This window comes from Rhamphochromis longiceps, linkage group LG7 (genome assembly GCF_057381845.1).
Source record: "Rhamphochromis longiceps isolate RC_006_pf linkage group LG7, R_longiceps_female_GT1.1, whole genome shotgun sequence".
NCBI classification, from domain to species: domain Eukaryota; kingdom Metazoa; phylum Chordata; class Actinopteri; order Cichliformes; family Cichlidae; genus Rhamphochromis; species Rhamphochromis longiceps.
The window spans coordinates 70,426,451-70,453,140 of record NC_140563.1 but is presented as its reverse complement, the minus strand read 5'-3'; the positions used below and the strand labels follow the sequence as shown (position 1 = coordinate 70,453,140).

Below are 26,690 nucleotides of genomic sequence, written 5' to 3'. Positions count from 1 at the left end.
ACTGGAACCAGAAGGTTTGCCTCTATTACCCCAGTCCTCGCTGACCTGCATTGGCTCCCTGTCAAATACCACATTGAGTTCAAAATTCTCTTGCTCACCTTTCAAACCATAAACAATACTGCGCCGTGCTACCTCATTGAACTCCTTAATCCGTATATCCCCAGGAGAGCCCTAAGATCATCAGGACAGTTACTCTTGGTGCAGCCTAGATCCCAGCTAAAGACCAGAGGTGACCGTGCTTTTGTCCTGGCAGGCCCTAGCTTCTGGAACAATCTTCCTGCTGCCGTTCACGCCTCTGATTCCATCCATTCATTTAAATCACAGTTAAAAACTTAGCTGTGTGGCCGAGCGTTTTCGGTTAGTCAAGTGCACATTCCCTATATTTCATCCAGCTGTTATTTATCTTCTATTGATGTACCACTGTATGTATACCCCCACTTTATATTTATGAATACTCAGTGATTTTATTTTCTAAAATACACTCTGATGTTTTATTTCTTATTTTATCTGTATTTTTGTTTAACCAGCTTTTCTCAATTCTTAGCTTATTTGTACTCTGTTATGGTCTCATATCTGTTATGTTTGAACATTTTTATGAAGCACTTTGGTGTACCTTCGGTCTTAAATGTGCTATACAAATAGTTGTTGTTGTTGTTGTTGTTGCAGGTCTCTTCTTAGCTGACATCTTGGAAAAATATTTCGTCAGTCCCTCTCTCTTTTCTGTTATGCGATTGGGTCGTTTGTTCACCTTATGTGGAGCATTCCCTCACATTCGGTTTGCCAGAAGGATCTGGATGCTGATTATGGGCTTTGTGATGTCACTTCCTGCCCTTTTCAACATCGGCCTGCTCTTCTTCCTAATTGTGTACACATTCTCCATCATTGGGATGTTTAACTTTGCCTACGTGAAGCATGAGATGATGATCGATGACATGTTTAACTTCAAGACATTTGGAAACAGCATCATCAGCATGACTATGATCACCACGTCCTCGGGGTGGGACGGCCTGTTGAGTCCCATCATGAACACGCCTCCAGACTGCGACCTGCGATTACCTGAGCCTGGTAACTGCGCCAACCCGACGGTGGGGATTGTTTTCTTCAGCTCCTACATCCTCCTCTTCTGCCTGCTGGTGATCCACCTGTTCATCGTTGTCATCCTGGAGCTCTTCAACACAGCGAGCCCTGAGGACGCTGAGATGCTGAGTGATGATCACCTCCAGATGTTTTATGAAACCTGGAGGAGATTTGACCCCAGTGGCTCGCAGGTCATACAGTACAGGTGAGACTGAGCTCGGTGACGGTTTCTAACCTTAACACTAATCAAAAATGGTTCTGCACTATAATGGACTCCACTGTAACAGTCTAATAGTCTCTAATGGACTTTAATATTTTCTAATGTGTTCCCCAGTGAGCTGGCAGACTTCTGTGATGGTCTCCAGGATCCTTTGAGGATTCCCAAACCAAACACCATAAAACTGACTCACTTGAATCTGCCTCTGTTTCCTGGAGACCAGATCAGCTGTTTGGATGTTCTGCGCACAATTACTACACAGGTAAGGTCACCTGGGACGGGCTGCCAACATTTTGATATGTTTCTTAAACTCTGTTTGCTTAAACTAAAACCACTCTAAAGTCTTCTCCTTAAATGTTTACTGAAGAATTTTAGGTTTCCTCTTTATTTTCATCTTGTTAATCAACCAAAGACCCAGACATTCATTTGAAAGCCTGATGCTTAGCCTCGTCCACCCCAGCTGTAAAACTCAGAAACCAGTCTTACTTGTTATCATCTATCGTCCACCTGGGCCTTACACAGAGTTTCTGTCTGATTTCTCAGACTTTTTATCTGATTTAGTTCTCAGCTCAGATAAAATAATTATTGTGGGTGATTTTAACATCCATGTAGATGCTAAAAATGACAGCCTCAACATGGCATTTAATCTGTTGTTTGACTCAATTGGCTTCTGTCAAACTGTAAAAGAACCCACCCACCACTTTAATCACACTCTAGATCTTGTTTTAAGTGGGAAGAAAACCTCCGGGCCCAAACAGGCTGAGGGAGGTGTAGCCATGTGTTGCTACCAGGTAGGCATGACTAAAGATACGCTGAGGAAAAGAGTCAGAGATTATATGCCTACTGAAGGATATACCCTGGTCAAAAAAACAACACCAAGATTCCTCACAGCATTACTGGTGGCAAAAGCATTGCCCTCCAGAGTAAGAATCTGCTTAGATACCATGGTACTAAAAATTTTTGTATAACGTTTAATCTGAATTTAGAAGCAGAAAATTAGAGGTCATCCAGGTCTGATGAAGACCCTTGAGAGGTTGGTTCTAAACCATCTGCGCCCCCTGGTGTTGTCTTCATTGGATCTGCAGTTTGCTTACCAGCCTGGCATCGGGGTGGAGGACGCCATCATCGACCTCCTGCACCGAGCTCTGACTCACCTGGAGAAGCCTGGAAGCACTGTGAGGATCATGTTCTTTGATTTCTCCAGTGCTTTCAACACCATCCAGCCACAACTTCTGAGGGACAAGCTGGAGCTATCAGGAATGGACCACCACATGTCCCAGTGGATACTGGACTACCTCACAGGACGCCCACAGTATGTGAGGACACAGGGCTGTCTCTGACACGCTGGTCTGCAGTCCGGGGGCCCCACAGGGAACTGTGCTGGCACCGTTCCTCTTCACCCTCTACACTGCAGACTTCTCCATCAACTCCCCACGCTGCCACCTACAGAAGTTCTCTGACGACTCTGCCATAGTCGGCCTCATCACAGGTGAGGACGACTCAGAGTACAGACAGCGGACTCTGGACTTTGTGGACTGGTGCCAGCAGAACCACCTGCTGATCAACGCCAGGAAAACCAAGGAGTTGGTGGTGGACTTCCGGAGATGCAGACCCACCACACTGACACCGGTGAACATCCATTGGGATAGTGGACTCCCACCTGGTGGGAGTTATGGGGTGTCTGGCCCATTGTGGATAGGTACCTAGGTGTTCACCTAAATAATAAACTGGACTGATGCTCTTTACAGGAAGGGTCAGAGCAGACTCTACCTGCTGAGGCGGCTGAGGTCATTTGGAGTCCAGGGAGCGCTTTTAAAGACCTTCTATGACTCTGTGGTGGCATCTGTCATTTTTTACAGTGTGGTATGTTGGAGCAGCAGTTTATCGGCAGCTGAGAGGAAGAGGTTGGATAAACTCATCAGGAAGGCCGGCTCTGTTCTGGGATGCACCCTGGACCCAGTGCAGGTGGTGGGAGACAGAAGGACTCTGTCCATCAGAGATGTTATTTTGGCCAGAGTCTCCCAGCCCATGCATGTAAATGTTGCTGAACTGCAGAGCTGCTTCAGTGACAGACTGCTGCATCCTCGATGCATGAAGGAGCGTTTCCGCAGGTCCTTCCTCCCTGCAGCTGTCAGACCCAGCCAGGCTTGTTTTCTATGAGCCTGGGCCACATAAACCAAACCACAATCGAGCCAGATATGGCATGCCATCGCATAAACAGTGCCAGCTATGCCAAGCCTGGCCCATATCTGGATGACACACGTCTTATCATGCCAGAAGTCAGCCAGCAGTGCCGGCTTGATGCCAGATCCGGGCCAGACCTGCTTGCTATGTGGGAGGAGGATCACACTCCTCAGCCTCCCTGGGAAAGTCTATGCCAGGGTGCTGGAAAGGAGAGTTTGTCCGCTAGTCTAACCTTAGATACAGGAGGAACAATGCGGTTTTCGTCCTGGTCGTGGAACACTGGACCAGCTCTTTATCCTCTGAAGGATACTTGAGGGTGCATGGGAGTTTCCCCAACCAGTCCACATGTGTTTTGTGGACTTGGAGAAGGCATTCGACCGTGTCCCTCGGGGAGGTGCTGCGGGACTCTGGGGTGTCTGGCCCATTGCTACGGGCCATTCGATCCCTATATAACCGTTGCAAGAGCTTGGTTCGCATTGCCGGCAATAAGTCGGACTCGTTCCCGGTGGGCGATGGGCTCCGCCAGGGCTGCTCTTTGTCTCCGGTTCTGTTCATAATTTTTATGGATAGGATTTCTAGGCGCAGCCAAGTGGCGGAGGGCTTTCACTTAGGTGGCTTCAGAATCTCATTTCTGCTTTTCGCGGATGATATACGACGAGGGTATACGACTGTGGAACTCTCTTCATTATAATTTAAAGAATTGTATAAGTTTACATTGTTTTAAAAAGTGTTACATGCTTAAAACGATAACTCAATATGAAGAATGCGAATGAAATTGGAGTTCATTGAAAAAGGATCCTTTATAATTTTTTGTTTTATTTATTTAATTTTATTTTTCTCCCTGTTACTATGTGGAGTGGTATATTCTGATTGTAAATTTGTTGTTTGGTTTGGGTTAGGACCGGAGAGAAATGTTAATATTAGTTTGTTCCCTGATTTTTGGTGCCCACTTGTAATATAAGTTGGATTGTAGATAGGGGGCAGGGTTTAATAAGAATATTTTCTTCTTCCTGCTCCTTTTCACACATGGTTGTAGTGCTTTGTTGATAGAAAGTGTGGTTGGTTTGTTTGATCTGTTATACCAAGTGTGAAATAAATAAATAAATGAAATGAAATGAAATGATGTGGTTCTGTTGGCTTCATCGGGTGATGGCCTCCAGCTCACACTGGAACGGTTCGCAGCCGATTGTGAAGCAATGAGGATCAGCACCTCCAAATCTGAGGCCATGGTTCTCAGCTGGAAAAGGGTGGAGTGCCCAGGATGAGTTCCTGCCCCAAGCGGAGGAGTTCAAGTATCTCGGGGTCTTGGTTGCGAGTGATGGGAGAAGGGAGCCGGAGACGGATTGGTGCTGCGGCCGCAGTGATGCGGGCGCTGCACCGGTCCGTCGTGGTGAAGAGAGAGCTGAGCGTAAAAGCGAAGCTCTTGATTTGCCGGTTGATCTACGTCACTCATGCTCATTGATCAACAGCCACTGATCAATGAGTACCTTTCAAAGAGTGCTTGGAAAAGGCCGCAATTGCACCTAAAGGCCAGCGGCCACTCTTTCAGTGATGAGGATGTACACATCCTGGACTTTCCTTTTTAATAAATAAATTTTTCCTTCAATACAGAAAACTTTAAAGGCCTTCTTAACCTCACCTAAGGACAAAAAAGGAATCATACTTATGGTGGCCCAGGTGGCCTGTTGATAAACTATAACTATTGCTTGTATTATTCTTATTGTGATTTTTGATGTTGTTGTGTTTGCAGGCGTTTGATGAACCAGCAGAGGTGGATGCCCTCAAAGCCAAACTGGATGAAATAGTCAGGATTCACAGCCAGGTTCTATTCTATTCTATTCTATTCTATTCTATTCTATATATTAGTGAACTTTAAAAACACATCATTGCAACAGATTTTTTGCAACAGGTTAATGAGAGAAAATAAATTAAAAGTCAGAGCTTCAGGTTTGATTTTATTCAGCATGAAAAAAATAGTTGTCTCAAACTTTTCAGCTGGACTATTGAAACACTTCAGTGATTATTCTTTGGATTATTTACATTTACGCATTTTAATACTTTTTAAGTTGTTTTTTAAGAATACTTTTAGACACGCCTTTTCACGTATTTGCTGTTTCCCAAAACCTAGGCCGCATCCTTCGGAGGACCCGGCCTTTGTGGGCTACGTGGGCTTGGTCCTCAGGAGGCCGGTAAGCTGGAAATGAGCGGCTGTGAAATTGGACAGTCTAGCCTTCTTGATTTGTTCCCGCCCTTACTTCCGCATATTTCTGGTCGCTAGCACCACAGCGTGAAAACGTTATAAAAATGGGCCCAAAAATGTTGCTCTTTTTCCAGGCACTTTCTAGAAAGATTATTTTAATTATAAAAAAAACTCTATGCAAATGCCCAAAGCCCTTCAACACAACTGCTATAAAAATTTAACTTTTGCTCCACTAGATTTTCAGAACCTACCATAAAAATAAGGGACTGTCCTTTTTTGTAAGAAATCTTATAAATCCAGCAGGGGATCAAATAATTATAGCCCCACTGTATTTTAGATGGTTGCTGGGTCTCAATAAAGCTTAAGGAACACACTTGCAGAGAGGTCACAGACACATAACTTACCACTATTTTTTTTAAAATCAATCAGGCCAATTGAATCTTTAAATAACTAAGGACACTGTGCCAAAACTAACTAGGTCAATAAAACTACATGAAGCAGAGATTCTAACTGGTGAGTCCCGTTTTCCACAGGTGTCACGTGAATCAACCACCACCTCGCCAGCACAGGAGGAGACAGACATGATCCAGAAACATGTGCAAGGTGGAGATGCTGAGCAAATGGTAGTCCAGGCTGTGGGCAGAGAATTACAGTGAGATGATAATCTACTTCTACCTCCTTCCTTCGTTCTCCTGTTAGTGAACTCGACTCTTCTTCTGCGAGGACTCAGTGACACCAGATCAGAGCAAAATGTGTAAGAAAAATGTGCAAGTGTGCTTCTTCTCATTCTCGATGATGCCAAAGATTTTTCCCTTCTGACAGTTCGGTTTGTGTGGGGGCAATTACCTGAGACCCACATAAACACCAGTTATTTTACTAACACTTATTAACCCTTATTATGAGTTATTATTGTGACAGGAATAAAACCAGTTCTGCGTATACAAACAAACATTATGTTAAACTACAACAACAAAACTACCAAAGAGAGGAGAAGAAGGAGCTGAAGCTGATTTTATTACATTACGAACTTTGATTATATGATTTATAGTGAAATAAAAAATATTTCCATCCATCCATCCATCCATCAGTCCATACTCTACTGCGCGTCCTCCCCACCCAAACCTCAGCCGAGAACATTTCTGAAACCTGAGAGCAGTGTTGCCAACTCCTCAGTAAGGAAAATCGCTATTGGCTGTCCTAAAAGTCGCTAGAAGTCGCTAAATGACGTCATTGCCTAATTTGCATAATTGGTCATGCTAATGTAATTGTAACCTTCACTGTTGGAGAGAGAAATAACATTGTGGAAGAGACATAAAGTGAGTAAAAAACATCCTAAAGGCATTTAGAGTTTATTTAGAACTACAAATTAAATTTATTTTAGCAATTATTGTTTTTTTAATGTCACAATTCCAACCCTGCTCCTTTACCCGGGCTTGGACCGGCAAAAGTGACCCGAAATAAGCACTCTGGTGGAGTTACTTTGTGTGTGTGTTTATAAGTAGTTTTAAACCTTGTGATCCACAAAACAGCATAAGAGTAAAAGAGTAAAAGAAGAACCGACTGCGTTACAGCACCCGCTGCTTGTTGAGAGTAAAAGCGATATGCGACTTTTTTTAGAAAAAAAGTCACTAAGGGGTCTGAAAACTCGCTAAATATAGTGACAAAGTCGCTAAGTTGGCAACACTGCCTGAGAGCACTGCGTCAGGTTTCTGGACTTGCTGAAGCCCGTGCTCCAGCTCCACCCACGGTTTGCCTGGTTTTAAACAAAACTTTTATTCTTCGGGACTTTTTCAGTTCCTGTGATCTGGATTTTCTGTGACTGAGATGTGTCTCAATGAGTCCAGTGCTATATCTGAACTTTTACCAGTCGATTGTTGCTATTTTAACTCACCATGAACGTCGGGCAGAGGTGGAGGCACAGGATTACAAATGGAAGCAGTGCTATTATTAAATTCTGTTCTTTTGAATTCTTTTGGCAACAGAGAAAGACTGGACTCAGAGTGGTCAAGCTCCAAAAATGATCTTTATTTTACATTTCTGGAAATGGAGACCCGTCACACGAACACACACACTCTGGTCTGAATTCTTTGCCAGCTAAATCCGTATATATATTTCTGCACTGCATCACACCGACACACAGTTTACTTAATACGCCTGTGCAGCTCTGCACTAAAACTTCCTGTTCTCTGCAAAAGCAGTTTCCTGTCAGTACTCTGTGACATTGTGCTCAAACTGGCGTTCTCCTAGTCTGGCCTCTATAAAACAATATAAACAGAAAATAAGCATTAAGAATATATATTTATATCGTAACACTTTCTACAGCCTTCGTTCTCCAGCTTTGAACTTACCTCGTTTGAGGTGAGTCGCACAGACCCGGTTTTCTGCGCTGTCATCTATCGCCCCCCGAAATACACTAAGAATTTCATAAATGACGTTTCTGATTTTTTTTAGCTGGGATTATGCCCAAAGTGTTCTTATTATTGGAGATTTTAATATACATGTATGTTGTCCTGATAAGCCACTGGTAAAGGACTTTTTAAGCCTTATTGACTCTTTTAGCCTGGTACAGTCCGTGCCTGGCCCTACACATGAGCACGGACACAAACTGGACCTTGTCCTGTCATATGGTCTGCCTGTCACTGACTTGGAGATTTGTGACTGTGCACTCTCATATCATATGCCTGTGTTATTCAACATTGGTTTTACACATACTGCAGTTAAACCTGGCGCTCCTGCTTGGCGCTGTCGGGTTATTAACCCCTCCACTGCTGCGCAGTTTTTTTGCTGCTTTTAATCAGCTGACTTTGTTTCCTCTGACACAGAAGAGCTTAATTCCTGGTTTTATTCTTGCTGTCAAACAGTCTTGGACTCTGTGGCTCCTTTAAAAACCAGGCAGCCGAAGGCTAAACCTGAGCCTTGGTTTAATGAGAGCAGTCGGGTTGTTAAGAGGGAATGTCGTCGAGCAGAACAGAGATTGAAAAAGGATAAACTGCAGGAGTCATTTCAAATTCTCAAATTCTGCTGGCATCGCTACCAGAACACTGTTAAAGAGGCAAAAAGGGAATATTTTGCAAATATTGTTTCTTTCGACAGTCATAACCCACATGTGTTGTTTAGGACCATTGACACTGTTCTTGATACTCCACTGAATGTCTGTTTGGAAGTTTCTCCTGATATTTGCAATACTTTTCTGAGTTTTTTTCTTGAACAGGTTGGCACCACCAGGGCTCTGATCAAAGCTCCTGACTCTGACCCCTCTGTCTCTGACATTCTCCACTTTAGAGGATGTGGTTCACCATATTAAGCCCGCAGGTTCCCCTCGGGATCCTGTCCCCCCACAAAGACATTTTTCCTAGTATAGGCAGTATGTCCTTGACATTATTAACAGCAGTTTGTCTTCTGGTATGGTTCCTGCAAATTTCAAACATGCAGTAGTGCAGCCACTGCTTCAGAAACATGGCCTTGATCACAAGGTATTAGCTAATTATAGGCCTATTTCCAAGCTGCCTTTACTTTCCAACGTTTTAGAGAAAATTGTTTTTTGTCAACTGAAGTATTTTCTAGATGAAAACAGTATCCATCCTTAGAAGGCATGGGACCTCTTTTCATTGTTACGCTGATGACTGCCACATTTATTTGCCACTAAAGCAGAAGGATGGCCTCTCCATTAAACCTCTCTTGGCATTTCTAGATAACAGTAAAACCTGGTTGGCCTTAAACTTTTTATTATTATTATATTAAACAATAATATTTTAAACCTGTTATTACTGACAGCCAAATTAGAGCAGTGAAGTCCATTTTTTATCATGTAAGGCGACTGGCAGGTGTGAAATCTTCTTTCTGGGCAGCACACTGATCCATGCTTTTATTTTATCCTGTCTGGACCACTGTAACTCCCTTTATGTGAAGGTCAGGCAGTCGTTGCTCTCACATCTGCAGCTGTTTCAAAATGCCGCTGCATAAAATGCATCGTCACATAATCACCAGTTAACAATATGCACCTGAGGCTACAGTCTATCCTGTTGATTAGCACACACATATGATCTTTCGTTCACGTTTTCTGACTCACTGACCTTAGGATTTTAGGTTGTTTAAGTTAAAACTTCAAAATAACTGCCTGTGGGGATTTCCAAATGGACTTTAGTTCAACTAATGTGTTTCTCAAAACATTCAAATGTTTAATATCTTTCTCAGAATTTTATTGTCTTTGTCCTTCAAACGCTCCTCAGTAACAGAACATATGGCAGTGTGCTTTTCTGGTCCCAATGTGCTCATGTGGCATGTCTTCACGTAGTCTACTAACACAACTCACCTTCAGGAAGTATCCAATCCGATTATATGAATAACACCTACATAGCAGACTGCATGATTATTCGATTGATTGGTTATTCTTCATGTAACTGTTGCTTTTTTGTGTCTGTTGTGAACCATCATCTTATATAATAATGTTAATAAAGGTATATATTAAAATATTCTAATATACTAGTTATTAAAGCATTTGTATTTCTCTACATCATAGGTGTCAAACTCTGGCCCGCGGGCCAAATTTGGCCTGCAGCCTAATTACATTTGGCCCGCGAAGCCATGCCAAATTACAATTAGAGCTGGCCTACTGGTATTATACAGCTAATATATCTATTGTTTAGTATTAAGCTTTGCTTGTTCCATATTCAGTTTTTCAGCAAAACGTGTTTGAGTCCATAAGAAAAGATTCATTCTTATATCTGGAGGAAGTTTTTTTTTCAATAAATATTAATGTTAGCCCGCGACTTTGTTCCAGTTTTGAATTTTGGCCCACTGTGTATTTGAGTTTGACATCCCTGCTCTACATTTACATGTATTTTTAAAAAAATGTTTGTAAACACAAGTCTAACTCACAATAAACACATGCATATGAAAACACGTGCTTTGGATTTTGTCTGAACTGCCTGCCCCGCTCTGTGGGTTCCAAGCCTCGACTGACTGCTGAAAGTGTCAGGGTGGGAAACACACGGAGAGCAGCAGCTCAGGTTTGTTTAGTTCAAACTAAAGCTTAATAGATTTATTCTGGATTTCCTGTTATGGCAGCTGCCATGTACTATAATAAGTAGACAGTCAGCTTATTCAGAGAAAGTGCAGCAAGTGTTAAATGTGAAAGTTCATGACGGCACGATAAGAAAAAGACTGAACAAGTATGGTATCTTCCAGTGTTGGGAAGGTTACTTTTAAAATGTATTCCATTACAGAATACAGAATACATGCCCCAAAATGTATTCTGTAACGTATTCCGTTACGTTACTCAATGACAGTAACGTATTCTGAATACTTTGGATTACTTAATATATTATCATGCGTTTTACAACAACGTGAATGTACTATTGCTGTGTGATTTATTACTATTACTGAAGGTCCGCGACTCCGAACTGTAGTAAAGGGACCTCTGACTAATACGGCGGGGTCCCTGTCGGCTCGTAGCCAAAAAATAGCTTTACTTTGTTGTCTGGGTCAACTTTTCTTGCGAGAGACAGAGAGAGGCGTTGAAAGGCTGCTCCAACAGAACTTATTGTTTCGGAGGAAAACACGAACACGGTGTACAGTCGAGTCTTAATAGCTTACTTACAGCTGGGCTCGTCAGGCTCTCTTCTTGGCTGCAGTGGTTATTATTATATTTACATGCTTCCAGCTCCCGTTTTTCCTCGATGACAACTCGTACCTTTCCACTCCCCCTTTTCTCCCTCCTCGCGCTCACAGACACATAACGTGTATGGCAGTCCATTCTCCCTGCAGCACGGACTACACTGCCCATGATGCTACATTCTTTAGAGCTATGCTTGTAGCATTCTGCCTGTTAGCTTAGCACAACAACAACAACAACAACAAAAAGGCGCTCTCTCACCCAGGAAACACACAGTCGCAGAGAGAGAGAGAGCGTCGCCCTGTAACCATGGCAACTGTAACGCTGCCGCCTGGAACAACAGAGCGTAGCTGTCAAACAAAACCCAAACAGTCCTGACCCGCGACAATATGAAACAGGAAAGTACCGCAGTGTAATCCATTTATTTCAACAAAGTAACTGTATTCTGAATACCACCTTTTTAAACGGTAACTGTAACGGAATACAGTTACTCATATTTTGTATTTTAAATACGTAACGGCGGTACATGTATTCCGTTACTCCCCAACACTGGTATCTTCTCTCTAAAAGAACACGACTTAGGTTTGCAAAGCTGCACCTGACAAATCCCAAGACTTCTAGTACAACAAAACAGCCTTACGGACCTGGGATTCCCATTTCTACAGACGCTTGACAACACAGTGAAAGGGAGACTGCGCCTGAGATGGCAGCTAAAAAATGTTGTCATAAAAAATGTCCCATGTTGTACTCAAAGTCAGGGCCGGGACAGAAAGGGGTGAGAGAAGCCAAGCTACTGGAAGTTTACCACCAGAAACAGTGTTTTGGAAAGTAGAAGCATGCAGCACACAAGCATGCAGCACACAAACATGCAGCACTCAAGACGCCGATAACTGACATCTGCAGAAACTTCATCTTCAGCATCTCCGCCATGTTGCACCAGGGAGCTAAAGGTAGCACAGCTTAGCACTGTGATTTCACTTTAATAACCTCGCTTCCTGGCTGGAGTTTAAAAGAAAAGGGCTGCTTGTGAGACACTCAGGGCTTAGAGCTCAGGGCAGTGTCTGTATTTATGGTGACTTTGAAGGGGTTGGGGTTTCCTCACGGAAACAAACCTCCCGGAAGAATCAGAGAGAGTCAGAAAGAGAAGGGGAAAATATTTCTGCTGTCCAACTCTGGACAGGAAGGACTCCAGGAAGGAGGAACCAGAATCAGATTCAGAGAACCTTCCAAACATTGAAGTTTAAAATCTGAAACAAAAACCTCTTCCTCATTCCAACGCCAACCTTTGATCCCTCACATCTTTATCCCCTTCCCCTCCTCCCCCGCTTCACGTTAATCTCTGTCACTCATCCTCTCACCATCGCCTTAGGCTTCACTTCCTCGACAGGACCCGGCAGGTTCCTCCTCCGCATTCCTTGCGGTCATAAATCTATTGTCACTGATGCTTTAGCGTCTTCTCGTTATTCTGACGTGTCTCCTTGTCTGATGCCATTTCCCAGAATGCCAGTGTGACCCTCAGGGCTCGCTCAGCACCGTGTGCGACCCCCACGGCGGGCAGTGTGAGTGCCGCCCCAACGTGGTCGGCAGGAACTGTGACAGGTGTTCTCCGTCCACGTTTCAGTTTGGACCCAACGGCTGCCGAGGTCAAAACCACCTCCGCCTATAATCGATCAAAAATCTGTTTACAGTCAGCGCTGAAGCTTTACTGACGCTGACCTCTGTGTGACCTCGTCGTGCGTGTCTTTCAGCGTGTGGGTGCGACCCTCAGGGTTCTCTCAGTGTGTTCTGCGATCAGTTGACCGGACAGTGTTCCTGCGTTCCGGGTGCGTACGGTCGGCAGTGCGACCGCTGTCTGCCGGGTCGCTGGGGTTTCCCCGCCTGCCGCCCCTGCTTCTGTAACGGTCACGCCGATGTCTGCGACCCCGACAGCGGCCACTGCATCGATTGCAGGGACCACACGACGGGACGCGCCTGCGACAGGTAACTTACCCACCGTCCGTCAGCCAATCGCTGTTGGGTTTATTTAGCAGGATGATGCCATCGGTGCTCTTGTCTTTCAGATGTCTGGATGGTTACTATGGTGACCCAGCCCTGGGGTCAGGTGACCACTGTCGTCCCTGCATGTGTCCCGACGGCCCCGGCAGCCCGCGGCAGTTTGCAGGAAGTTGTTACCGCAGCGATGACTCTCAGCAGGTCACCTGTGTCTGCAACACAGGATACAAAGGTGAAAACTTTATTTACACAGACGATGACACAGAGGTAAGACCTCATCACAGATATTTAGATGCAGACGCTTGGTTGGTCGCAGCGTCAGTCCAGCTGCCATGTTGGTCTGGTTGAGGCGGGGCTTCTGGTGCGCATCTGTTAAAATCATTGAAAAGCATGCCAACACAACACCTGTTTCAGTCTACTGACGACAGCATCGGCAGTATTTCTGATACTTTATCATCAGTGTAAAAACTTTATTAACACGTGTTGTGTATCGAGGTAAGCGCTGACGACACCGTGGTACTCGGCGTGTGAGCAGAGACTGGTGACAGGTTAGCCTTGAGCTGCTCTTTTCCACAGGAAGTATTCTTCTGCTTTATTTGGTGTGATCCTAACAGCTGCCACCTCAAGTCACTGGCAGGCTTCTGTTTTGAAGGGATCAGGTCTGTTATTACAGATTTCTGTTACGGGCACCTGAAATCAGCCGCTGACAGATGTCTGAAACACTGTTTCCTCTGTGATCCCCTCTGATTGGCTGCCGGGTTTATAGGGAACCCCGGCTATTAACACATGTTTGCGCTAAAATATGCACTGTGCTTTCAATAACATATATGTGGTATTAAAATAGCCCAAATGTTTTCCTTTTAAGCACATTTTATATAAAACCGACTTACGCACTGGAAATGGCTTCTGCTCAACCTTTCCAGTTTGAACCAGAGCAAACCGAGAGAGAGAAAGAAAACAGTCGACCAGCACTTAGTTTAGATGAAGATGAAAAGTGCTGCTTGACTATTTTCTTTCTCTCTCGGTTTGCTCTGGTTCAAACTGGAAAGGTTGAGCAGAAGCCATTTCCAGTGCGCCGCTAACTGTGAACTGCATGCGGTGCAACCCTATGACGTCACTACCCAGAGTGCATTGAGAAGTAAAGAACAATGGCGGACTACTGGTAAATCGGTTTTATATAAAATGTGCTTAAAAGGAAAACATTTGGCGTATTTTAAATAGTAAACGGCCTGTATTTCTATAGCGCTTTACTCGTCCTTAAGGACCCCAAAGCGCTTTGCACATCCAGTCATCCACCCATTCACACACTGGTGATGGCAGCTACATTGCAGCCACAGCCACCCTGGGGCGCACTGACAGAGGCGAGGCTGCCGGACACTGGCGCCACCGGGCCCTCTGACCACCACCAGTAGGCAACGGGTGAAGTGTCTTGCCCAAGGACACAACGACCGAGACTGTCCGAGCCGGGGCTCGAACCGGCAACCTTCCCATTACAAGACGAACTGCCAACTCTTGAACCACGATCGCCCCCATTAATACCACATATATGTTATTGAAAGCACAGTACATATTTTAGCACAAACATGTCTTAACAGCCGGGCTTCCCTTTAAATAAGCATGAATCTTTGGCTGCTGATTGGCTGTTAAGTTTAAAACTGTATTTAAACAAACTCGAACCTGAGGATGAAGCTCGATGTGAGGCATGTTGTTGGTTCAGGTGATGATGTCACACCTGAGGAACGATCACCTGTTGGTCATAAATGGTGTCCAGCTCTCATCTGGGGTGGCTGTAGCTGAGGAGCAGGTCACCTGGTCTCACTCAGAGTTTGGTGGTTCGATCGCTGGCTGCTCCAGCCTGCCTCCCAAATATCCGTGGGCTAACCCCAAGTTGCTCTGCGATGCGTCCAGCATGAATTGGTGTGTGATTGTTATGCTCCCTGTCTTTATAAGAACCATTTGCTTGTCCTCTGCAGGAACTCGCTGTGACGAGTGCTCGCCTGCTTACTATGGAAACCCTGAGGAGGCGGGTGGGCAGTGTCAGCCGTGTCAGTGCAACAACAACATTGATATGCTGGACCCCGAATCGTGCGATGCCCGGACCGGTGAGTGTCTGCGCTGCCTGTACCACAGCGAGGGTGCCGCCTGCGAGAGCTGCACGCTGGGTTACTATGGCAATGCCCTACTCCAGGACTGCAGGAGTAAGTATGCTGGGGTTACCATGGTAACCACATTCACAGAATCAGGCGAACGATCGTCGCTGAACCTTGACGGTTGTGTACCCGCAGAGTGCGTTTGTAACCGGCTTGGCAGCGTTCCCTCCAGCTGCCCGTCCTCTGACTGTCACTGTGACCGCAGCAGTGGTCAGTGTCACTGTCTACCCAATGTGGTCGGCCAGCATTGCGACCGCTGCGCACCTGACACCTGGAATATGGCGACGGGCACCGGTTGTCAGACCTGCGACTGCGACCCCAAACACTCATACGGGACATCCTGCAATGAGGTGAGCAGCCCCTGGCGATTAACGGACCGAAAGTCCTCGAGGTGAAAACAAATGTTGTATTTCATTAAAGGTTTGTCGTGTGAGCTTGATGGAATTGTACTTCTGTGCTCCGTCAGACCACACGTCTGACTGTAGTTTATTTGTTCACAGATCAGCGGTCAGTGTTCCTGTCACACCGGCTTCGGAGGAAGAATGTGCAGCGAGTGTAAAGAACTGTTCTGGGGAGACCCTGAGATCAAATGTCACGGTAGGCTCGCCATGCCATGTGCTCGTGAGACGGCGTGATAGATGTGATGGTGTAATAAAAAATAAAGCGGACTCTTTTGAGTTGTCAGTGAAGCTCTGAGACCTGGAACAGAGTCCCGATCTGTCAGGCCCCAGGTCAGAATCCGGTTCAGAGTTTCGGTGCAGAGTCTGGGACTTGTTTCTGACTGAGATCAAACTGCAGACGCTTTTATTGTGGGATCCTTTCAGCTCCCAGCATCCTCGGCTGCTGCAGCTCAAATTAAACCCAGATGTTTTGAGGCCCAGCTTCCACAGAGATGGGACCGGTCTGTCCGTCTCAGCCTCCAGAAGTCCACAAAGACGCTTTGTTCAGTAAAGCTGAAGGTCAGGAGGAGGAGGTCTTACAGAAACAAGGAGAAGAGAGGAAGAAAAGCAGAACTGAGACAGCAGCCTGGAGGAACACAATCAGTCCCTTTGTTTGTTTTTTTTATCAGTTCACATGAGAGAGTAGCGCCCTCTGCTGGAGATGAATTAAACAGCAGTGTAGACACTGTGTTTCCTTCAGGTTCTTGAACTCGTCTCCTGTCAGAGCCTTCGGACAGAGCTCCACATCAGTCATCCAGACTAACCCTAAACCCTGTGACTCTCTGGCCTTTGAGGGCTTGCCTGGTCAGAGTGAATCAAATTTAAAAAAGCAAAAATTAGCCTTAATTTGTTGTTCCTGCAGCAGAATAAAGCTTCAGATGTTTGATTGGAGCCAAATGCTAAACACATGTTCTTAATGTGCAAACAGGAAGTCACTGAAACTGTGTTGGAGTCAAGTGTGTTTTTGTACTTGAGTGCGTCTCCTGTAGTCTGCCCTGCAGACTCTCATTGGTTATTGTTCTTGTCTCCTCAGCCTGTGACTGTGACCCTCGTGGGATCTCCGAGCAGCAGTGCAACAAAGTCAGCGGTCACTGCATGTGCGTGGAGGGTGTGTCCGGGCCGCGCTGCGACACTTGCGCTCGCGGATTCTCAGGAACTTTCCCCAACTGCAGCCGCTGTCACCAGTGCTTCGCCGAGTGGGACAACATCATTGGCCAGCTGACCAATCAGACACACCGCCTGGTCAGAAGCACGGCAGAGGAGCTGAAGAAGGTGAGCTCACCTGTGTGATCATTAGAGGCTTTCAGGTTGGTCTGTTTCCTTTGTAACATTAGGTGTTTGTGTTAGGAGCTGGACAGCGAGCTGAAGGAGAAGTATGCCACCGTGGAGCAGCTTATTGGTCAGAAGACGGGAGGCATGGTTGACGCCAAGAAGAGGGCACAGTCACTTCAGCAGGAAGCCAAAGAGCTGCTGCTGCAGGCCAGTGACAAGCTGCAGCTGCTGAAAGGTGACACCACACTGTACTCCTACAGAAAATGTTTCAAGCTGAGCAGGCGGGACATCCCTTCATGTATGCTCTTCCCATTTCAGATTTGGAGAAGTCTTATGAAGACAACGAGCGCGCTCTGGAGCAGAAGGCAGAGCAGCTGGTGGAGCTGGAGGCAGCAGTGAAGGGGCTGCTGCAGGAGATCAGCCACAAGGTGACCGTCTACAGCACCTGTGTGTTTTAGGATCGAAGGTGACCGAACGTCTCGAAGACAAGAACTGCTCCACTTGTATTTTCTTCTATAGTTTTTACTTCCATGTTTAATCCTCGTGTTAATCTCAATAAAAAGATCAAATCAGACTCAGTTTGCTACTCATTTATTTCGACAGGTAATTTTACCTGATTGTCACCAGCAGTCGGTAAAACTGAACTCCTGGTTAAATATATAATTCTGCATATTTCCAGTTTACAACAATAACACGTGAAGGGGTGAAAGCAAAGTATTCTATATATTGCACGCCCTTTGTTATTTTAGATTGTAAGATGTAAGATTGGTCAAAATCTTTGCTTCTTTTACTTCATTGTTACTTCATTTTGTTTCTTTTGCAATATTTTATTTGACGATTCCTGTAACTGTGAAGTCGTGTGATCCGCAGCTGAGATTGGATTAATTTAATAAGCTTTGTTTTTCCAAAACTATGGCCATTACCACTACTGTGCTGCCTGTGCAGGTCAGCGGCCGGCCCGGGTTCGAATCCTTTGCCGCATCTCTTCTCTCTCGCTCTGTTTTCCTGTCACTCTTCACTGTTGCTATCAAATAACACCAGAAAAAAGGGCCAAAAAGAAAAGGCTAGCATCAATTAGCACAGAGCTAGCTAATGTCAATGTAACTCAGGGGGCTGTTACTGAGATTGGAGATGTAGACTGTTGACCAACAGGTGATGAAAGTGGAGAAATGGGCCCTGTACTGAATGAAGATGCACTCAGCTGCCTGGTTAACTCACTACAGACTAGGGTTGCCAACCGTCCCTTAAAATACGGAATCGTCCCGTATTTAGAAACAAAAGTACACGTCCCGTATTGAGCTAATAAGGGACGCACTTTGTCCCGTAATACAGTGAGAATCAAAAGTAGTCTATAAATGTTTATGGAATTAACACTTTGTTTGAAAACATAATTCCCAGCCCCTCTCCTGCTTTGTGACCAATGAGCTGACAGCACACTTATGACAATTCGAGTATGACAATTCAGATTACCGCTCATCTCATTGGTCGAGGAAAGGTCGCTTGCGGAGAAAATACCGGAAGACAACAGATGACCACAACAAGAAGCATGGCCAACAGGGGAACAAACGCCGACACTGCGGTGCAAGTCTCGGATGACAGTACACCTAAAGCTGGGCAAACACTGTGCGATTTTTTCAGTCGCGTTATTCAGCTCCTGCTCAAACTGCACGATTGACTCGCAGAGGTTAGAAGTTCATAGGTCACGATGTCTCACACTATACGGCCCGATGCTCTGATGCGACCTGAGAGCTCACACTGTGCCTCCATAAAATGAAGGTTATAACAGAAATTCTGTCGCTCTCTCTGTCTTTCACTCACACAGACACACCACCACCATCAACTTTGCTAAACTGATAATGAAAAACATTTATCAGGCAGCTGTGATTGAGCAGCAGAGTAAATCCAACTATTTTCATGGTTGTTGTGGTCGTGATAATTTTGTGATGCCACATCGAAAAGGCTCGGATGAGCTTTCCAAAGTTCTACAAGTTGTGCCTCCATCACTTGTGGATAGTGCACACGCTGCACAGCCGTGCTGTGCCGTGTTTTTCACCGACGTTTACGTGTTTGCGCGTGAGCAGTGTGAGCGGCTGTGGTGAGACCCTCACGAGCGATTGATGATCGGGAGCTGGTCGTGAGGTGTTAATCACTTCTCGTTACCCCACGTATACTACACGACGCACGATGAAGGCCAAAATCGGTCCGATCACTCAAAAATCGGCTCAAAATGGGCCAAAAACCGCACAGTGTGAGCCCAGCGTTAGAGCAGCAATGTTTGTTCAGAGAAAGGGAAGAATGGGAAAAGGAAAACACCTGGCTGGAAAAAGTTAATATGGGCATGTGCAGTGAATATCAGCGCTATGTGGCCAGAAGTGTGATAATATAATTTATTTTGTGTAATAAACAACTGCAAGAATAGATGATTACAACAAATTGATGACTAATACATAAAAGTAATACATAGATGAATAATGATGATGAGTTATGATGCGTAATCATGAGAACAAGCGGGAGCAGCTGATTAGCTTTAGAAAAGCTGAAATAATACCTCAGCTGAAGCCAATTGTACTAAATGCACTAAATGTGCACTGTTACAAGAATGTTTTTCTTTCTATTGTTTTCTATTATTTTAAGTTAAGCAGGACAGAGTTATTTTAAAGAAAGATTTACTTATTTTCTCAAAAGTTAAGCATGACAGGCTTCTGTTTAAGAAAGAGACCTGTTTTACTGTGTTAATGTTGTCATTTTGAGCTAAAAACAAATGGCTAAATGATCACTTGTTTCACATGTGTTCATATCACAAAGAATAGAATATGCATCTACTTAAATCAACTTCAAGTCAAATGGTTAAAAAAAAATAATTTCACACACAAAAAAAGAGCTAGAAAATTCACCACACTGGGAAGGGTGAAGACAACTGGGTCGCCCGGCCCTGGCCACGAGGTGTCCCTTATTTATTTTTCAGAGAGTTGGCAACCCTACTACAGACTGTTGTGCTAATGTTAGCACTGTCCTGATAACAGTAATTAGGCGTGTTATGGTTACAGTAGCTTTGTAGCATCAGGTAACATTAGCGGGTCGCACAGAATGAGGATCCAACACAAACTGGGAGAGAGAAGACAAAACTGAATGGTCGGCAGTAGTGTGTGTATAAACACCTGGGGAATGAAAAGAGGCGTTCAGTGCATTCATCTCTCCATAGCCTGAGGTTACAGCTGCATGGCTTAGAGCGGTTAAGGGTCATTCACTTCTCCATGTGACGACAATGATCTTAAATGTAATTCTGGATTTAAAAGAAAACCAGTGAAGAGAAGCTAATATGCACATCTGTACACTGAAGGACATATTCTGGTCAAAAATGACTTTTCCAGCGTCGCTCTGAGACAGGATGTAAATAGATGTTTCTAGAACATATCTGGAGCTCCATGACTAGGCTTCATGTGTGAACAACACTCTCTGGTTCCAAAGGGTTCTGCAGCGAGGACCAATCGGTTTACACTCCGACGACATCTTTTTCATACCATTAAGAAACAAACACTCAGAGCTGCAACTACCAGAAACTGGCATTGTTGGCTGTGTGGCAGGCAGGCAGGAAAGAGCGGGACTGGAACTCAAAACAGCTTTATTGCTGGCAAAACTCACAAAAGCAAAGCAAAAACAAAACAAGACTTTGAACCGAGGTGCAGGAAAACTGGACAAACACACAGCATGTTGAGGGTACGACGCAACAGAGAGCAAAGGCAAACACGGGGCTTAATTTCACCAAGTAATCCTCCTCAGTCACTGCTCTGTTTCCTCCATTCAAAGCCTCAGCCACACAGGAAGCTTCTTTCTCACCACTCATTTCAGCTAATTTGCATACTGAGTCATATCTCAGGAAGTTACCGTGACAAGAGAAAGACAGATTTAAATCTTACCACATTATTAAATTATTTTGAATTTTCTTCCTAGAGTAATCACTTGTTTTGCTCAATCGCCACAAGAGCACTTCCAATTCACTAATTACTTCAAGCTTTAAGTGTGTTAACTTCACACTATTCTAACACTTATGAAAGTAGCAAGCTGATTTTCATTACATATGTCTGTGTTCTTAGCCAGGTTTAATCAGTGTCTGTGCATTAATCTTCATGAGCTCTCTTGTATAAGGTTAATGCATTTTCTGTTTGTGTGATTTTGGATACGTTTCTTTTTTGGGGATCCGGCGGTTTGTCTGTGAATGTCACATTCCCGTGGCAGCGTGCTCTCTGCTCGCTCAGATTTGAAGTTTCATCTTTCGCTGTAGAAAGGAGTTTTCTTCCCACGCAGAGGGAACAGCAGACGCTAATGTTTGTGTCCCTTTTTACGGATTTAAACTCAAAGTAATGTGATTACTTCCACGCTTTAAACGCTGCGTGGTCTTACTTTCTCCATCGCTCCATATTATCCATTGTTGATCTGCACACGTCTGTTACCACGAATGTCGCACACGCTTATGTCATTCTCATGAGACACTCTCACAAAAAAAAATCACGGTTTAGTAGCACAGTAACGCAGCGTGCTTATGGGAAACTAACAGTAATCTAATTACATTTTTTGCAATAGTAGTCCCTTATATTACTTGTTAATTTAAAAAACTAAAAGAGATATAGGTATATACACACACGTATGTGTGTGGGAAGCTCACCTCCAATTATCCTTTCGACACACCGCACAACTCTCTGGAGAGCTTTGCAGTTGTTCAAAGCTGACCTCTCCCTTGTGTTTCCAAGGTTGTGAGTACAGCATGAACAGCGGCATTTTCCATGCTAATATTTTTTATGGGTGTTGTTACACATCAACAACCTTTTCAGATGTCCCTATAATCTCAGAGAGAAACTGTAAACGTTTTGCAGTGGGCAAAATGATCCCGTACTCAGAGGGAGAGCTTTATTACAACAAAGTAAATGTCCCTGAATGATGAGGGTGACGACACTTTGAATGCAGGAACATATTGATTGTAACTACCCCTGTGTTTATGAGCCATCGCCCCTTTCACTTTGTCTTTACCTGCAACCAAGAACAAAGACCACCAGTCCACCAGTAGCAACAATCCCACCACAGTTTCTCCAGAAATTACATAGTTGTTTTTTTTTCCTGTGGATATCACAATAAGAAAGTATGCAGTGAACTTGTCAAATTTACTCTATTTATTATGGAAATCGTGGAAATTGCCAGCAGCTGTTTGATGAAGACATAGTTTGATGTTTAGGATGAAACACGACCTAAACATACTTATTAACCTACCTATTAACCTAAGCAGTAATAAGTAGGTGATGAGGAATGTGAAGCCAAAAATGAATTAAAAAAGACAGAAATCTAACTGAAAGTGTGCAGAGTTAGTCAGTCAGATGGGTTTTCAGGGGAGGATGAAATCAGTAGACAGAATGGCTCAGATGTTTTTATCCACAGATGAACAGAGTTCTTATAAAACAACCAACAGCTTCATTCCTGTGTGTTTGTGTCTCTGTGTGTGATAGAGAGACTGTTTCCAGGAAATCAGGATGTGGGAGTCTCTTTGGGAGAACACGGTTCCCAATTCTGTTCCTTTGTGTGTGTCTTGTAACTAATGTGGTTGGAGCCATGGACAAACAGCTGGAGCAGAGAGCTGATCACTGAAAACAGATTCAGACAGAGAGACAGACAGAGCTGTATCAGTGAGAGGTGGGACGCCGAAGACAGAAAAATGTCTTTTTTTGATTTCTGGAGCAGCACGAAGGAGAGAGGTGCGCTGCTGAGGAGAGCCAATCAGCTGAGGCTGAATCCTTCACAGCTGTAAGTCTGATTTAAACTGGTTTTCAGTGAAACGTGTGGGACAGTGATAGACTTTGGTTCACAAACCTGCACTCCTTCCTCTGTGTAGAACTGCACTCCTAAAATGCTATTACTATTATAATTACTATTACGATCGTGGCTCAAGAGTTGGCAGTTCGTCTTTTAATGGGAAGGTTGCCGGTTCGAGCCCCGGCTCGGTCAGTCTTGGTCGTTGTGTCCTTGGGCGAGACACTTCACCCGTTGCCTACTGGTGGTGGTCAGAGGGCCCGGTGGCGCCAGTGTCTGGCAGCCTCGCCTCTGTCAGTGCGCCCCAGGGTGGCTACAATATAGCTGCCATCACCAGTGTGTGAATGTGTGTGTGAATGGGTGGATGACTGGATGTGTAAAGCACTTTGGGGTTCTTAGGGACTAGTAAAGCGCTGTACAAATACAGGCCATTTATGACAATGGAGGATATTTTTTAGAAGCATTGCTTTAGCAAAAAAAAGTAATAAAATACTAAGAAAATACAAATAATACCACAAATAAAACTGTGTTATTGGCACATAAAGCAGGTGGTTTATGGTTATATGGATCAAAATTAATGTTTCATATGTTTCTTTTACAGTTTCTTCTTTTTTACTTTTTGCTTTATTTGAGAGTTTTAGCATCTGAGAGTGGAGAGGAAAGAGGGGCAAAGTGTGCAGGGGACAAGCATATCGTTAGGGCTGGATCAGGTGGGCGGCACAGGATTTCAGAAAGGATTTGTATTGATTTTGTATTGAAGACAGCCTTTGTTCTTTATCATTCACATCTCTGCAAAGTTTTCCTCAATGAACACATAAAAAACACACGTTCAGCTACGCACTCTAGGTACAACTACACGTCAAGAGTCCTGAATGTGTGAAGAGGAAGCCTTACGTAACATCACAGGCAGAAATTTAAAAGACAGCAAAGTGTTAAGTTGATTAAAAAAAATCAAACAATAAAATCAAAAACTCCTCTTGATTGGAGGTTTTGTCAAAGTAAACATGATATGACGTTAGCTGACCTCACTGTGACCCTCACCCATTTCTGTAGGTTGTGTGATGTGAAATGTTTCATAACAGATATAAGATGCCCTACCCAGTTTAATGAGTCACTACTCATTAAACTGGGTAGGGCAGTGTTGGTCAAGTTACTTGAAAAGTAATTAGTTGCTAAATACTGATTACTTATTTTCAAAAGCATTTACTTAGTTACTTTTCAAAAACATGATACACAACCTGAATACGTTATCGAGCAATAGTCCTTCCAGCAAATTCTATTTTTTCTGCATAATCCAGTATATAAAACATTTTTTTGTGTGTTTACACTCACTCTTTCAAATAGATGCAAGTAAAACACAGGAGAAAATAAACAAAAATCAAAGACTCAGCAGCTCCTAAATCTATTGTCCCCTGTTTAGCAGGATTGGGGCGGGTGGAGGTTTGCCCACAGCGGTCATGTCATGGGGGGATCCGGCGGTTTGTCTGTGAATGTCACATTCCCGTGGCAGCGTGCTCTCTGCTCGCTCAGATTTGAAGTTTCATCTTTCGCTGTAGAAAAGAGTTTTCTTCCCACGCAGAGGGAACAGCAGACGCTAATGTTTGTGTCCCTTTTTACGGATTTAAACTCAAAGTAATGTGATTACTTCCACGCTTTAAACGCTGCGTGGTCTTACTTTCTCCATCGCTCCATATTATCCATTGTTGATCTGCACACGTCTGTTACCACGAATGTCGCACACGCTTATGTCATTCTCATGAGACACTCTCACAAAAAAAAATCACGGTTTAGTAGCACAGTAACACAGCGTGCTTATGGGAAAGTAACAGTAATCTAATTACTTTTTTTGCAATAGTAGTCCCTTATATTACTTGTTAATTTAAAAAAAACTAATTGGATTACAGTATCGCATTACTTGCCTATTTCTGGTGCCTTAAATCTGACAAAATTATTTTCACACAAATACATTTAACTGATTTCTAAACGTGTGCGGTCTGTGGCGCCCCCTAAAGTAAACCCGTTAAGTGCTTTAGCTCGGGCTTATATCCCAGAGTGCTCACGACTTAATGAATGTTTTCTAAATAATCGGACTGTCATGAGAAGGATTAGTTTCAAACAGTGAAAGTAACCTGTCTCATGACAGTCCGATCAAAACACCAAAATGCCACCCCTATTTTCCCCGTAGAACCCTGCTGCTAGGTGACAACAAGATCCGGGCAGCACTGCAGGATGACAGCATGGTGTCTCTGCTGCCACCTGTGGGTACGGAGGTCTTCAGACACTTCACGACGGCCTCACAGGAAGTCCAACAACAACATGTAACTGGGGCAAAGGAGCGAAAGACGTGGAAGGATAAATGGGTACTGATCAAACTTTCAGCTGTCAATAACTGATAACTAATAAGTGCACTCGATAACGCTGATCAACGGCATGACGGGAAGGTCCTGTGTGTAACCTAGGTAACTCAGAAAAACCTGCCCAAACCAGCTGCTCACCTGGAGACTGGAAAGTCCCTCCCCTTAATCTATGGGGACCTGCCACCTCAGCTTCTCAACACCCCATTGGAGGATCTAGATCCCTTCTACCAATCACGCAAGGTCTCTGACCTGTCTCTTACCTGTCTGTCCCTCACCCGTCTGTCTCTCACCTGTCTGTCCCTCACCTGTCTGTCCCTCACCCATTTGTCTGTCTCTTACTTGTCTGTCTCTCACATGTCTGTCTCTCACATGTCTGTCTCTCACCTGTCTCTCTGCAGACCTTCATGGTTCTCAGTAAAGGAAACATCATTAACAGGTTTAGTGCTGACTCGTCTTGTTACCTGCTGAGTCCATTCAACCCGTTGAGGACCATCGCCATCAAGACCCTTCTTCATCCATATCCTTTATGATGTCATAGTGTCAGGAGCCTCTGTGTGGTCAGGTTTTAGCTCTCTGGACCAGGTGAGCTGAGTTTTCCCTGAACTCTCACACATTCTTCAGTATATTCATCCTACTGGCGATCCTGGGCTTCGGTGTTCTGGAGTTCAAATTTCCTGTGGTGAAGTAAGACACACACACACACACACACACACACACACACACACACACACACACACACACACACACACACACACAGATCTTTCATCAGGAGCAGAAAAACACGACTAAGTGATGAACAGGGCTGTTGATGGCAGCATCGATGAGTCACAGCATGAGAATGGTTTTAAAGTCTAAATCCATGCTAAGGCTCAAAGACAAAGAGCCAGTCTGTCCTCAGTCTGTCCTCAGTCTGACAGCAGCAGCACACACAGGTCTGTAAAGGTCAAACTGACTTTGCTCGCTGTTGTCGAGACAGGAAATGCTCAGAGTGTTCTGATATGTGAATAGATTTGTCATACAGACAATTAAGAGACGGCTTAAAGGGCCTGTTGTGATGTTTCTCCATCGAGACAGCTTTTGTGTGACTCGTCCATTTAGGAGAGATCTGCGGTGGAAGTGTTTGCCTCCTCTTCAGTATAATGGAAGCACTTTACTGTCTCAGACCCACCGTGTTCTCCAGGAGGGAACAAGCATCGGAGGCGTTTGGAAAGGGAGGGGGGATGAGTGTGTGCATATCAGTGTTGATGTATGTGTGTGTGTGTCCAGAGTTTAGCTGAGACAGTGTCCTTCGCCCTGCCAGGCTAAATAAACAGTCTTCCAGCCAACCCAGGTGGCCTTGTAGGGAATGGGAAGGAACAGACTAAACACAGTCGTTATCAGGGTGTTTTTGT

The 26,690-nt window shown here is 44.4% G+C and overlaps 2 protein-coding genes across 3 annotated transcripts in view; both read left to right on the top strand.

The window, feature by feature from the left end:
- The window catches only part of LOC146666953 (sodium channel protein type 4 subunit alpha B-like), a 57,243-nt gene extending 44,358 nt beyond the window's left edge, over window positions 1-12,885 (top strand). Inside the window, exons 28-32 of the mRNA XM_085415104.1 lie at window positions 667-1,282; window positions 1,412-1,556; window positions 5,229-5,300; window positions 6,212-6,432; window positions 12,792-12,885. Of these exons, the coding sequence (XP_085271230.1) occupies window positions 667-1,282; window positions 1,412-1,556; window positions 5,229-5,300; window positions 6,212-6,334 (956 nt within the window). The 3' untranslated portion in view covers window positions 6,335-6,432; window positions 12,792-12,885. The remainder of the gene's footprint in view (window positions 1-666; window positions 1,283-1,411; window positions 1,557-5,228; window positions 5,301-6,211; window positions 6,433-12,791) is intronic.
- Window positions 12,886-21,037: 8,152 nt separating this feature from the next.
- LOC146666951 (sodium channel protein type 4 subunit alpha B-like) overlaps window positions 21,038-26,690 on the top strand; it is a 54,689-nt gene continuing 49,036 nt past the window's right edge. Inside the window, exons 1-5 of one of the 2 annotated variants that reach the window (XM_085415101.1) lie at window positions 21,038-22,936; window positions 25,128-25,302; window positions 25,402-25,539; window positions 25,698-25,816; window positions 25,912-25,983. In XM_085415101.1, the coding sequence (XP_085271227.1) occupies window positions 22,731-22,936; window positions 25,128-25,302; window positions 25,402-25,539; window positions 25,698-25,816; window positions 25,912-25,983 (710 nt within the window). In that variant the 5' untranslated portion in view covers window positions 21,038-22,730. Of the gene's footprint in view, window positions 22,937-25,127; window positions 25,303-25,401; window positions 25,540-25,697; window positions 25,817-25,841; window positions 25,984-26,690 lie in introns of those variants that run through there. The other variant, XM_085415100.1, reaches the window with a different exon arrangement.